This window comes from Gossypium arboreum, chromosome 5 (assembly GCF_025698485.1).
Source record: "Gossypium arboreum isolate Shixiya-1 chromosome 5, ASM2569848v2, whole genome shotgun sequence".
Lineage (NCBI taxonomy): Eukaryota > Viridiplantae > Streptophyta > Magnoliopsida > Malvales > Malvaceae > Gossypium > Gossypium arboreum.
Genome location: NC_069074.1, coordinates 20,179,326 through 20,194,185, shown reverse-complemented (window position 1 = coordinate 20,194,185; position 14,860 = coordinate 20,179,326). Strand labels below are relative to the sequence as shown.

Sequence of the window (14,860 nt, the reverse complement as noted above, 5' to 3'; positions counted from 1 at the left end):
CCACATGTGTCCCAATAAAGAATGGTTCTCTACATACAGTTCGATTGAAGGTGGAGTTGTGCGCATGGGAAACGATTCATCTAGTAAGGTAATTGGTATTGGTACTGTTAAAATTAGGATACAAGATGGGACGATTAGGACACTCTTAAATGTCAAGTATGTACCTGATTTACGAAAGAATCTCATCTCATTGAGTATTTTAAACTTGAAAGGATGCAAAATCAACATCGAGTCGAGTGATATTAAAGTATCTTGTGAAGCTCTCGTTTTGTTAAAAGGTAAAAGAACTGGTAGTCTTTATATTCTGGAAGGTTCTACAGTGACTGGTGAAATCGGACGTCCCTCGTCCGTTACAGAGTCGAAGTCAACTCGTTTGGAGTGGAGGCAACTTGGTCATAGGAGGGAAAAAGGTATGACCGTTTCGTTGAAGAGAGGTTCTCTTTTGGATGCAGGTTTTGAAAAGTTAGGGCACTGTGTTCATGAAAATTAGACTCGGGTTAGTTTTAATTCGGTAGTGTACAAGTCGAAGGCTAGAAGTCTTGTAGTTTCTAAGCACAGATTCGACTCAATTAATTCCCTACATGGTTTAAGATAGGTCCGTGGCGGGCTTTGACAAAGATGGCATTGTGGAAATATGAGTCAATGTGGAGATTTGTTGAGCATGACTACTATTTCAGTCAAATTTGAGAAATAATCTTTCAGTTAAACTGTGTTTATTTGTTTTAATCAAACTATGATTAGTCTAGATTATTTTATTATTATTTGACTTATGAATTTAGCCTATAAATAGGCTCTTTTACAACCTTAGAAAATACACCCATTAGATATTAGAACTCATAATACATTTAGAGAATTTTGTGTTTACGTTTTGTGGGTTCTTTGTTTTTAGGTTTTCGGGGTTTAGTTTTTATCTCTATCTTTTGTACTCTCCATTCTTTTGCCATTATAGTAAAATTATATTTGCCCGTAGTTTTTTATCATCTTTGGAGGGATTTTTTCACGTTAAATTTGTATGTTCAATTTCTCAATTTATTCTACTATTTTTTTTACTTGTTGCTTAATCGGGTCGATCCTAACATTAATTAATTAAGTTAAATTCAATATTAAGTTATTTCAATACTTGTAATAGGTAAGTTTCAAAAATTTTAATTTAAAAAAAATGAAAGCCATTAAAGACATTTGTTCCCCTAAAAAGTCAAATCATATTGAAACTAAGAGAATCGTTGTTTTTAACTTTTCTTTTCACTAAATCCAATAGAATCTCTTGTTAATGAAGTGTGTATGATTTGAATTTATGGAAAGTTTACAAAATTGGTGAGAGAAGAATAAAATGGGCATTTTCGCTTGCCATTTTAGGACCACAAGTAAAATCAATGTCAAGGTGATTAAAGAATAAGAACACTTCATGATTAATATACAATTAGCTGTCTAAATGAGATTTGCTGAAAAAGGAAATTTGATTAATCTAACTAGGCCAATAGTTAAAGTAGAACCCAATCACAATGATCCATTTTTTTGGCATTTTATTCATTTCGTTACTAAAGCAAAGGTAAAGAAATAATAAAAAGATAAAGATGAACATAACAAAGACTTTCCGTAATATGCTACAAAATTTATGGTTAAATCTGTGATATAATAAGATAGAATAAAGTTCAATCAGTTTCCTTGAAAATGGAGTCCTTTGACCAAAAAGAAAATGGAGTCCCTCAATTTTAGTAATATATTATTTATTATCTCACCTTTCAGAAAGTGTTTAATTTAATTTAATTTATTTATTATAATTTTACTTTCAAAGCTTTGACCTCAATAACATAATTCTGTCAAAAGGATATTGAACCAAAAAAAACAAACATTCTATTAAATACAACTTGTATTGGTTGCAGAGGGTTAGTTGCTAGAAACCGAACTTGAAAAAATTGTTTTAATGGAAAAATGTACAACATGCGCGAGGATTATTGGATGTCTTCAAAAGTATTTGACTTTATCAAAATGAAGAAAAGCCAAAAGTAGATATATTCAAACATAAATATGAATATAAATATACTTATTTTTCAAAAACTATTAAAAATTCTGAATACATATAATAGTAATCAGGCTTTGAAAAGAGAAGCCCTTTCTTTTAAACCTTGGACCGGGCAAACCTACTAATATAAGCAAAGTTGACGGAAGGAAATACAAAGGGTTGATATTTCACGGCCTGGAAACCATGAATAGTCTGTATGCAAGGTAACAGAAGGAAAGCATGGAATGTTTGTTTCATCTTTTCTAACACAAGAATGATCATGCACGTGATGGCCGGGGCCGGTGCCGGTGCCTGTGCCAGTCAAGTATAGCAGGGTTTACTAATGTAGGGTAGTTAAATGCAAGTAGAACGGCTCCATGCTTGCGAATCAACAAATAACATCCCGCAAACATTGAATTCGGCACAAACGCAACATCCAAAAATTGTACTAGATTGTCAATACAAAGACCACTAACATAGAAATCAGGTAATGGCTACATGATAAAAATGTTTATAGCAGTTAATGAAAAGAAAAAAAAAAGGAAAAAAGTGCCATCTGGGAGTCAACAAATACAGAACATGTTAAAGAAAAAGAGAGGTTTGACAGTATCATATTCGAGCAACATACGAATTGGCCTGAGTGACATATCTCACCCATCGATATGGATTATAGGAGCTGGCTTTCTTTGCTATCTGCAAGTATTTCACCTGCAGCAGTAGAACAATATTAATATTTCTAATCTTTTGAAACAGTGGATTAGGGTTTAGAAACATTGCGGAGACTTGAATCTTTGTCCTATGTGCTATAAAAAATGCTTTGAGAGTTGGCTTTTACTACTAAATGACAAACTTCGTATTGTTAAATCAAAATGGTGATAGGAAGCATTCATGATGTGGCAAAAATATAGACCTAATTGGTGAAACGAGTTGTGAACCCTGATCTAAGTGACTAAATCAACAAACATGCATATATGCATACGGAGAGTGCACTGGTCTAAGGCTTAGGTATTATCCTAAATAAGGTCCCAAGTCAAGTCCAAATAGGCATTATCCGTCAAGAAGACAGACAATTGATTGAACCCGAATAATTGCACCATGAACATTGATAATATTTCAATTGCATTATATACAAAGAACAAAATTTTTAAGCAATTTTTATTTTAGGCACTGCTTCTTCCTTTTAAGTCATCTTCTATTCCAGGCTTTATCATAGATCCATTAGACCTTTTGCTTTTACCAGCCAAAATATGGACATTTCAATCCTCTAGGAAACTACCAGTAAGAGTATCTGTACCTGAAGCCTTGAAACATTATACATTGGTATTGTGAAAGTCATGCTAACTGGACCAGCTTCCTTTGTGAGGTTTGCTGAATTAAACCATAAATATTTCATCAATGAGAAAGGAATTTAACACATTTTCTCAAATGAATTGATCAAATTGAGAGAGAAAAAATTTAGAAAAATGATTCTTTAAAAGAAATAAATTATGGATAATGCATACCATGTGATTCCTGTGAAAATGTCAGCTTTGCACGAAGTGTATGTTCAGATCCACCCACGATCTGTCAAGCAATACAAAATGATGATTAGATTGAAAGGGAAAATGCTACCATATAATTGAATTATTTGATGGTAAAACCTTCTCAAAACATCTGTAAAAAGCCTTACCTTCTTCAATCCCCATTCAAGTTTCTTGTTAGCTTCTTTGAAATCAGTTCTTTGTCCAACAGCTCCAGGTTCCAACTCAAAACTAGCTCTGAAAGAATCCAAAAGATGTAATCCACGGAAATATATCTATTTGTCCCACCAAACTTGACATTGACCAGAGAAAAGGAAAATACCTAGTAGTATATTTAGGAAGTGGCATTTGTACAGCAATTGTGTTTGCAGTAATGTTTGAAGGGAACTCCGCGCGTACTTTAATAATCACTTCAGCCTAAAAAAATTAATAGAGGAGAAAGATTGGAACCAGAAATAAACGCTCTAGATTGCAAATTTATATTAGAACTTGATGAACTACTTGAACATGAAATAGGCCCTTATCAAATTATTATTATTATTTCAGGAAATATGCATGCTTATGGATTATGGGAAAAAGCATATGATGAATCCATCATAATGTATGCAAGTCAAGAAAGACAAGCTCACTTTAAGCTGTCCAGCTTCTTCAATTAAACAATTAATACGGAAAGGAGGCTTAAATTCCTGCGTCATTCGGTAGTTCATGACAGGAAATTCACCATCTGGTGGTACCTGAAAGATAATAGCAGAACGAAACATTAGACTAAAAAATGCAAATACATCTCTTCAGTCTGCAAAATTTTCTACCTGCTACAATCAGAACTTTACTCACCAGAGATAGAGTCCTGTCCATGTCAAAACTATCAAGACGCACTGATTCATGAAAATTACAATCATCGAGTATCACAGCGCCTGAACCAGATGAACTCCTATAGTCTGTCACAACAAGCAGACCCAATAGAATGACAAATCATTGGTTTGAAATAGAGGGTGAATAATAGATACAAAAACGTAGGTTAAACCAATATTGCTAAGAATGTTCATATCAAAATACTAGTTGCAAGTGAAAATCATGGCTAAATATCATATACAAATAATCCTCTTGAAACAATAGAAAAAATTTCATTAACTAAAAAGTAATTGAATAAACGGAAATAGTGCTTATTGATTAAGTTATACTTTCCACACATCCGTTCAACTGTTTGCAATGAAAACCTTGAAGACAGCAACTCTATGGAAAGACAATTTTCAATATATACATATATATGTTATAATATAAAAGCAATACGAATGGGTGAAGGCAGTACCATAGACTGTTCCCCCTCCTCTTCCTATGCTCAGATCTTCATTAAGAGCTAGTCGAATTTCTGGATTTCCTGACAAATAACTTTTCATTTGAATAGTGCCATCAATCTCGGAAGTCAGTATATACCCCTGTTTAAAATATCATTCAATTGGTTAGCAGTTTATTTAATCATGCACGATGTTATGGAAGCATGTTTGTGGACTGTATATTTTTATTTTTTTGAAAAAAATCATAAACTGAAATTAAACAACTGATGAGGGATAGAGTGCAAATAAACTTTGAAGATAACGGGGAGAGAAAGAACACAATGGTAGTTCTTTCACTTTATTTAGTTCAAAAAGAGAGGGAATGAACATACAGGTCAAAAGGTTTTAAGGGAGAAAAAAGATAATAGTTCAACTAATCCAAAAAATATAAGAAAAATAATGAAATCCAAATGTCTAATAACTAGAAATTAGAACACTTTAGATATTTCCAAATTAAAATAACAATGTAGTCACTCACACTAGAGCTAAATGTGACACTGATTTTCTCAATTATATCCACAAAAATTTCCTCTCTCTTCCGGCCTCCAGGCTCATTTGCTACAACAGACTTTGTAACTGCTGTGCCAGGCATTCTTTTGGTTCCTTGCTGCATACATCCAAAATTGAAAAATAAATATCCGCACAAATGCATTTTGATAAAATAAGAGAGTACCATTTATATCAAGGTTGATAATCAGGAACTTCATCATACCATAAAGATGGCAGCAGGGCCAAGAGGTTGCAAACGTGCAGCATCAACCACAATTGGCTCATTAAAAACGTAGGACTTCAAAACTTCAGTAGATGTTGTTTGCACATAACCAAAGTCCTGGTGGAAAAAAAAAGAAGCAGAAGCTATTAGAATCTTTTCACAAGAACAATACATGGTTAATGGTAAATACTTCACCTAATTTGAAAAGCCTTATGCATATTTCATAGGAGAGGAATGTTAAATTTTATGATGTACAAGTCAATTCTAACACGCAGTCTATTATAAACTCGTATCAACTTCTTGAGCAACGACACAGTGCAGTAATCCCTTGGTAGTTAATTAAGAGTAGCAAGCCTTTGACCAAATATATATATACCAACTGAAAAGTTTAGTATGAAAAGAACTTACAATGACTTCATCAAGCAGTTCATATACAAGAACAAAGTTTTTCCGCAATGAATCTTCACTTAGAACCCCTAAATAATCTTTAATGACACGAGCAATCCTTTGCAGAAGTTCCAGGACAAGAGATGGCGATACATTAACCCTTGTGGTTGCAACAAACAACAGCCCAACAACCTTCACATGGAAGTAGTTCACACCATCCACATTCTATTGATGGAAAAGAATTGTACAAAATTATTAGAGCACTACTCCAGCTTGTAAACTATAACAATAAAGTAAATGTGCATTGGATTATACCAGCCATTGATACATGATAAATAATAGGAGTGATTAAATCAATCTAAAAACTAAGCATACCAAGAGGGATAGCTAGAGAAAATATGTTGATTATTCTATTTAATGCATATAATTTGTCCAGCCGGCATAAAATCATCTGGCCTGATATTACATTCTTTAGTAATATAATACCTACAAAGACAGGGGGTGCCTCCTCTTGTCCATCCTCTTTCCAGAACTTAACTTTCCGGAAGAAAATCTCTGCACTTCCTTTCGCTACTTCACCCCGATCTGCAGTAACAATCATTCAATCAGTGTCATGTTTTGGGCTGTAAAGATCTTTGTGTTCGATAAAATCAAACCACAATTATAAATCAATATTGTAAATAATAATTTACAATTATCTTCCATTAGGTACATGCTTAAGTGCCAATTGTAAATATAAATAAAGGTCAAGACATTTCCATATGCATCGTGAATTTCAGCGTCCAGAAATTGATAAATAGCTTTCCAGGCCAACTATTCCTACTGATTTTGCTAAATTACTACATGCAAAATCAATTCAAAGCTTATCATTCATTCATCAGTAAAGATGAACTGAAAGCTGATCTAAATGGACTCGAGAATCATGGTTGAAAATAAAAGGAAATTTTGAAAGCTAAACTAGCATAAACTATAATTCAGAATGCAGCATAGGAAAAGAATTGTCTTATACTAAATATTTTCCATCCAACTGAACAGAGCAAGAATCGAATATGAAATAAAAAGATTCAGATCTACAAAGTCAATTATCGCACTAATTATTGAGAGAAAAAAAAGCTTAAAAGCAAGGATCTCATTCCAATAAATATATCGCAAGATTCCAATGAAAAAAAAAAAAAGAGGAATGAAATTTGGATCCAAAGAGTAAATAATAAGAAGGTAAACTGACAATCGCGAAAAACTATGTTATCGCCTCGCTGAGAGAGCACGAAAAACTGAGAGATCATGATTTTCGCCGTTCAAATCGTCTCCTCCAATTTCCTTCCCTCTATGAATTTGCCTGCGATTTTGATTTTGCTTTGTTTTTATGCACTGCAGCTTCGATCTTTTAGGCTTTGTTTCTTCTGCTTCTTCCCAGTCGGCTGTTTTTTACTTCGATTTTACATTTATGTTTTGACCCCTTAAAGATCTCGAAATTTTATGTCCATACCTTATAATTTAAATTATTCCTTTCTTGACCTCGGAGTGATATTTAAACGACTTTATATGCCAAGGTGGATCCAATCGACCATTACTACTTCATTTATTAATTTCTAGGATAAATTTCACTAAGTCTCTAAATTTTGTTTAAATTTACATTTAGATTATTCAATTTTGATGATGTAGCACGTTAATTCAAAATGTTAATAATAAATTTGGCGTTAAACTATAATTAAAATATCATTTTAAAATTTTCCTTAACAATAAATTTAAAAAATTAATAGATAAATAATCAAAATTTAACAATTCAAGAATATTAGTAATTATTATATAACTTTTAAAAGTTAAATGACTATAATGTAATTTTAAAAAATGTTAGAAACTATTAATGTGATTTACCCCAATTTTTAATACACAAATCATTAATATTCAAATGTGTAGTGCTGATTGATGAGTTGTGGAAGTCATAAATGATGGTTAAACTTGTTGAATTATAAACATAATTAATTTGAAACAATAAGAATGCAAAAGCTGAATTATGAAATAATCCATTCTTAATGGAAAGTATTATTTTAGTGAAGCAGTTTTTAAAAAGTGAACATTCCTGTCTCAATATTTTGAAATTATAATTTTACTCTTATATTATTAATTTTAGAAGATAAATCTTAAAATATTTAAGTTAGATGTTTATAGATTATTGCATTACCAGTGCACATTGAAATTATGGTAAATTATACTTAAGTTACTAAATTTTAATAAATTTACATTTTGGTCACTTAACTTAAAAATTTTATAAAATGATAATTAAACTATTCAAAAATTTTATTTAAGTCATTAGATTGTTAAAATCCCTATTGTAAGAATTCTCTATTCACACGACCTGCACCAATTGAAAACTCTCGTTCTCTTTTCTTCTACAATTCAATTTTTTTTTCGTGAAACAGTTTTGAATATCACAAACTTACGAAACAAAATCTAAATAGCTTTTTTCTCCGATCTCTAACATGGACTGTCAAATCAAATAAGATCTAAAGGTATACTTTTCTATTAGTTAATGGATACTGATCCATTGTATCAATCATCGAATTGTCACTTGAAGCTCCCTAGTCGAACATTTTTTAAAAAAAAATTAAGAGCCTAGTGAAAAACCTTCAAATAATTCAATTACATAAATGAAAACTTTTAAATAATTTAATAATCGTGACGTAAAATTACTAATAGATTAATCACTTTTAACTACAGTTTACCCTTTGAAATTATTATAAATAACTAATGGATATCAAATGAGATGAAAGTTGAGATATCTACATAAAAAAGTTGTAATATTATATAGGTTTTAACATTCAGGCGAGACAAAACATACAAACAATAAAATGATAATCCCGCGCCATTACCTTCTGTAATCGACAATCCTAGCCAGATTGCACCCTTAGCTTTACAATCCCTTCCAATTACATGCTGGATTTGCCTTTAGCTCAATATAATGTTTGGGCGTGGTTTGATTTGATAATTGAGCTTTGCAGCCTTTGCTTTTTACGTATCAAACGCCGTTTATATTTGTATAATTGTCATTTTCTTGCAATGTACAGGTTTCAAATATATATATATATATATAAAATGGCCAAGAACGCATCAGTCAGCACCAAAGTTGTTGATCTTTGACGAAGAACCTTCCCTTTTCTTCATCACTGCCTCCCTTGAAATCAAGCGTCCACTTCTCAAATGTACAGTTGAGAAAATCATAGTATCCTCCATGAACAAACAGCATCTCTTTCTTCACCTTCTCTTTTATCCACGGATATGTTAGCAAGTTCATTAGCGACATATTTATGGATTCCTGCAACACCAATTGAATGTAATTATCATCTCCAATAAATACATATAACTATGGAGTTTGTGATGCCAAATGTTAGAAAAAGAGTGCTGACTTTCTCACAGAGACGGCATTGTTGATCGAAGCTAAGGTGGTTTGCGGCAGATTCTGTTGTTAACTTTGCATTTTTCCCATTAGTAACCCAAGTTTTGATAAAACTGCTCGAAATGAACAAATAAATTGAGGCTCAAAAAATTCTGCGGCTTCGTTTAAGGCTAAAACAGGAAAAACATATATCATCACCTGGAGTCACTATTATCTTGCATGCTCATAAGGGTCTGAATTCCTCCGCAGCAACTGTGACCGATAATTAATATGTTTTCAACCTAGTAATGAAAAAAAAAAAAAAACCATGTTTTCTGAGTTTTGATCTACCTTTTATACTCTATTTTACGAAAACTGGCAAGTTATACGTTTATAAACAGCTGCTTGTGTATTCTTGCCAATAAATAATCACTTACTTGAAGAGTTTTTACTGCAAATTCAAGGGCAGCGTTAGTTTCTGAAGGTCCCTTCTGCGAAAAGGATAAATTTTAATGAAATCTGTAGTATGTGTTTTCATTGCTTTGTCAAATTCAATGAAGTTGAAGACAGCATGGCTAAATAATAATAATAATACCTGGAGTGGAGGAACAAGATTAGCTACATTTCGAATCATGAAGGCTTCCCCTGGTCGAAACCCAAGGATTGTAGAAGGACACACCCTGGAATCTGCACAAGCAATCACCATAAACTGTCTTTGAAAACTTGTTAGTCTAATTGGTCACATAGAACAGGCATGATGAGGGAAATTGATAAAGTGGCTTTGGTTTGGTTTGGTTTATAACCTTGGGTGTTTGAGCTTCTTTAAGTGTTTCAAAATGCTCCAATTCTTCCCTGTTTGAAAATGAAAATTTACAAGGAATTAAAAGAAAAAAACAGATCATGGGAACCTTTATTTTATGACCCTACTGCTAAGTAGAACTTACAAATATTTGTGATGTTTAAAACTCAGAAACCTCAGTTTCAACTCGTCAAACAAGTTCAATTTGGAGCCTGTAACTTCTTGTAGTCCTACACCTAGGGAATTGCTAGAAGCAGAAACCGAGGGCCTCCTGTAGATATAGAGAATGCTATGGTTTCAACTTTCAAGTAGCTAATCCAAAAGTATAACAGAACTCAAGTAACATGGGTTATTAATGACATTTGGGAATATGTACTGAAATGGTCTCTGGCTATGGAATTTCATTGACTGCAATCATCTTTCCATTAAAAGCTTGGAGAATCAACAGCCTCAAAAACTGAATTTGAACCTAATATCTTATAATAATCTAAACAACAGAAATTGAAAGCCATATTTTACCTAGTGATATCCGGTGAAGACGATGACCTTGATTGTATGTCGTCCACATCATTCAATCTCATCTATCCAAGTATATATGTACATATCAAAAGGAGGGAATCATTGTGGGAGAAAGAAAGAAATGAAACAAGAGAAAAGAATATTATCAACAAAACGCACCGCTTTTGAACAAAGCCATTTCCTCGGGAAACTGCGAACAGAGTCATCGGTAGTAAACCCAGAGAAATGAGACAGTGAGCAGCGATAAGAATCGAGGGTATCGCGTAGTGACCTTGTCGCTGATACAAGCGATCGAGCTTTAAAGCCTAAATTCAAGTTCACATATCACCAAAAAAAATTACAAAACTTCCATATCAGAATATCATACTCCTTGAATTTACGATTATTATACTTACGGATCAACCAGGCCATTTCTCTTCCCACCTTTGCATTTGCTTCGTAATAATGAATTTCCTTTTATAGCTCTGTTTCCATGATCGTGTTCTCCATATCATCACGTAAAGTTTTCAGATTGGGGGTTTTTGTATTTTTATTTTATTTTATTTTAAAATTGTTTTGTTCTCCAGGATTGTTGGCATACTTGAGAGGGTGACGAAGACAAACAAGGCATGCTTATCCAAGCAAACGGAACACCAATAGTTATCCAATCTTTGTGGGGTCTGAACAAGCAAAAACAAATACCTAAAAAAATATTGGTCCCCTTCGCTAGTCATGCAAAGCTACAAAACAAGTGGCTTTGCCTTTATCCTCTCAAGCAATCAATTTCAAACTACAAAATAACGTGTTCATCAAATTTAATGAAGCATTCATGCTTTGAAATTTTTTAACATCTTTGATTCAATCTTTTTTATATATTTGATTATCTGACTCCTGAATTTAGTTGTTGTTATTATAAAGATTTATTTTAACTGTTATAATTATAATAAATATTATAAAATATGTCTCTATTCAATTTAAATTTGATTTATTTTAACATCATGTTTAAATGTGTAATTGTGAGTAGTGATGTGTCCCCTAACATAATCATTTAAGAACTCTGATTTGGTCATTTTACCACACGACGTACTATGTTAGTACAGGATTTCACTTGGATATGATTTATTACCATTTTAGGGTATAAGATGTGAGGTTTAATTTTATAAATTTTATTAACACATTCTCTTATTAATATATACTAGATTTCTATACGCTCAGGTGACATTTTTTAAAAAGAAAAGTAAATATATATATATATATATATATATATATATATATATATAAAGGAGGTAGTTATTATAAAAAGAAATAACAGCAAATTGTAAAGATAATTAATAAAAATTTAAAATTTTGTGTTAAATATCATTTAATCCTATATGTAACTCAAAATTGAATATAAGGCTATTTTTAATCACTTTAAATCTGAATTAATATAAGACTAATTTATGATACCAATTCAATTAATTACATTAATAATATATATTAAATTCTTATTTTAAAAAGTCTCACCATACTTGCAATGAATCTGTATTAGATGTCGTCATGCCAGTAAGGATGTGGAGCACATTTTTTTTCATTGCCCCTTTGCAACAACTGTTTGGCAGGAAACTGGTTTTGTGCCTATCAATGGTTCGGTTAAGGAGTTTGTTGCTTGCATGCTGGTTAAGCAGCAAGATGAAAAGAGGAGGCGTGTTCTGGGGCATTTGGTTTAGCAGAAATGTGATGGTTTGGAAACAAATTTCTATGACAGCCGACTAACTTGTGCATTATGTGGACGAATTTTTACAATGTTGGTTGGGGCATGCATGGTTCATTCCTATCAGTCAGTCCTGCGTCCGGCGGTTGAGGGATGCGACGTTTGTTGGAGAAAGCCGAATATTGAGATGCTTAAATGTAATATTGACAGCGCTAGAGTGGCGAAATGGGATGGGCTGCTATTGTGCGCAATGAAACAAGTGGTTCCGTGAGATTTATTGCGACCTTCATGAAGAGTAATTTTGATTCTTTTATGGCTGAAATTTTAGCTACGCATAAGGTTGTTTCTTGGTTTCAATCGTTGCATTTGGATGGTGTTTTTTTGAAACCGATAATCAACATTTCTGGCAAGCTTTTCATCTTGATCATTTGGATGTCTTGGATTCAAAATTAATTCTTAAAAATTGTGTCACTATTGCCTTTGGCTTCCATCCGTTCTCATTCCATTAGATTCGTAGGGATGCCAATAAACTTACACACGTTTTCACAAAGATGACTTTGAAAAGTAAACTACATGAAATGTATTTTGGCTAATGTGGATATTGATGAGTGGAACTAGGTTTGGATGTATTGGATAAGCATCATGATTTGAATTTAGGTGCTTTTCTTGTTTTATAATTGACTTCTTATCTTATTTTTCTCTTTAATAAATGCCTTTTATTTAAAAATAATAATTTATATATTACCTAACATATAACACCTTTCAGTATTGTCATTGAAACTCATTATTGCTCAAATTAGTTATATTTGCTAACACTTAATCATTGTGCTTAAATTAAAACTTAATAACACGAAAATAATCAATTGAATCACCGGAGAAGTAGAAAAATTTAAATTGACATTAATTTAAAAATAACATATGGAGTTAAAAGAGTTAACAAACAAAAGAAAAGAAAGCACCAAATAAGTAGACAAGCATGCCTTATTTATTATAAATATAAATATAAATAGTAGGAAAAGATAAATAAGGAAAACTTGAAGAAACCTCTCTTATATATACTATACTATAATAATAAAACATCCCAAATTCCTCAAAATTAACCAATTGAGAGTATAATATAATATATATACACATTTAATTTAACCTTATAATATTCAAGTTATTTTCTAATTTACCATTATGGCATTATCACATCAACAAAATCAAACACTTCCTCAACCTACCAAAAACCCATGTCCAGTTTCACTATTCGACCCAAAAACCCGAGCCCGTTTACTTCCCGGCCCTTGGGCCAACCTAGAAACCCGGTTCTCCACCACATCCTTCAAAGCCCGTTTCAACGGTCCAACTTGCTCCTCATCGCCGCTCCATTGCATCACCACGACGCTCTTGGTCCGCCCACCAACCGTCGTCATCTCAGCCCGAACCACCTTAGCCTGAACCAACCTAATCACCCGGCTCAAATCGTGGTTCAAACCCGGCCTATCCTCGCAACAAATCGTCGCTTTCAACAACTTCCCTCCTTCGTTACAAAAGCTCAACGTCGCCTCGTCACATTCCCCAGGAAACGGCCACGACTTGTCGAGCTCCGGTCGGCTGTTACTACAACAACCGTCGCGGCCGCGCCGCCCTACGTCTTCCACTTGCCTCTTTAGCTCCCTCACGTGATGAACAACCTCCGCCAGTAACGATGCCTTATCCGTCTGTTCCAAAAAGACAGAGACGTTAAAACAACATCAATCGTAACACTAACAGTAGCATTGTTTGTTTTTGTTTTGTTAAAAGAACCTTAGTGGTGTTGGGGAGGAGAGAACGGAGAGTTGAGAAATGTGCATTGATACGTTGCCTGCGCCTCCTTTCAGCTTCCTTGTGACTGTTACAGGCTTCCGCTGATTTTCTCTCCGATAAATCCTTAAAGGAATCGTCACCCTCCATTAACATGACCGGGCTGTTGTTATTCTCAACCCCACTGAAACTTTTCACAGGAAACATCTTTTCCCTTGCAATAATATAGCGTAAAAGAGAAAGAAAAAGAAAATAGAATGAGGGGAGAAGACAACTCTAGTTTACAAACTAGAACAAGTGAAAGTAAAAGAAGTACTTAGACAGGCACTTGGTCTTTCTTTTTTTTCTTTTTATCGATATTGTTGATAATGACTTAAGTAAAAGTGAATAATCGTTATCCGAGGTGGGACTTGGTTAGAGTGAAAATAATAATAAAAGAACATGCAAGTAAAAAACAGAATAATGGTCAAAACTCAAATTAAATAGTAAATTTTAATTAAGCTTTTGAACGAAACGATTTGAAAGGTTAAAAAAAAAAAGAGTCACGGCGGGCGGTGGTTGGCGCCGACAGCTTTTGTCGGAGCAGGGCAGGACCTAATCATGAAAATGGTGATTCGGCCGGACTATATTTCTATATACATCACTATTTGTTTCATTGCTTCATTTTCACACGCATTCCCCTTTGTTTCTCTTTTCTTTTCTCTTTTTACATATTTATCGACGTCGTCCCTGGGCTGCTATCGCCTGCATATGTATA

At 33.2% G+C, this 14,860-nt stretch overlaps 3 protein-coding genes across 3 annotated transcripts; all 3 read right to left on the bottom strand.

Moving 5' to 3' along the window:
- Positions 1–2,419: 2,419 nt before the first annotated feature.
- Positions 2,420–7,502, bottom strand: LOC108450119 (AP-4 complex subunit mu). Its single transcript, XM_017747596.2, has 13 exons — positions 7,181–7,502; positions 6,446–6,540; positions 5,977–6,180; positions 5,569–5,685; positions 5,335–5,463; positions 4,832–4,958; positions 4,357–4,460; positions 4,152–4,256; positions 3,845–3,939; positions 3,672–3,759; positions 3,505–3,565; positions 3,297–3,370; positions 2,420–2,710 (listed from the first exon to the last, which is right to left on the bottom strand). The coding sequence occupies exons 1-13, from the start codon at positions 7,236–7,238 to the stop codon at positions 2,612–2,614; spliced, it is 1,356 nt and encodes a 451-aa protein (XP_017603085.1). The 5' UTR covers positions 7,239–7,502; the 3' UTR covers positions 2,420–2,611.
- Positions 7,503–8,734: 1,232 nt separating this feature from the next.
- LOC108451897 (beta carbonic anhydrase 5, chloroplastic-like) lies at positions 8,735–11,286 on the bottom strand. Its single transcript, XM_017749603.2, has 10 exons — positions 11,042–11,286; positions 10,806–10,951; positions 10,647–10,708; positions 10,273–10,398; positions 10,132–10,180; positions 9,924–10,037; positions 9,766–9,819; positions 9,548–9,630; positions 9,360–9,462; positions 8,735–9,268 (listed from the first exon to the last, which is right to left on the bottom strand). Exons 1-10 carry the CDS (start codon positions 11,055–11,057, stop codon positions 9,068–9,070), a joined length of 954 nt encoding a protein of 317 aa, XP_017605092.1. The 5' UTR covers positions 11,058–11,286; the 3' UTR covers positions 8,735–9,067.
- A 2,066-nt stretch (positions 11,287–13,352) lies between these two features.
- LOC108468369 (transcription factor bHLH30-like) lies at positions 13,353–14,654 on the bottom strand. Its single transcript, XM_053028871.1, has 2 exons — positions 14,107–14,654; positions 13,353–14,021 (listed from the first exon to the last, which is right to left on the bottom strand). Exons 1-2 carry the CDS (start codon positions 14,308–14,310, stop codon positions 13,533–13,535), a joined length of 693 nt encoding a protein of 230 aa, XP_052884831.1. The 5' UTR covers positions 14,311–14,654; the 3' UTR covers positions 13,353–13,532.
- Positions 14,655–14,860: the final 206 nt, after the last annotated feature.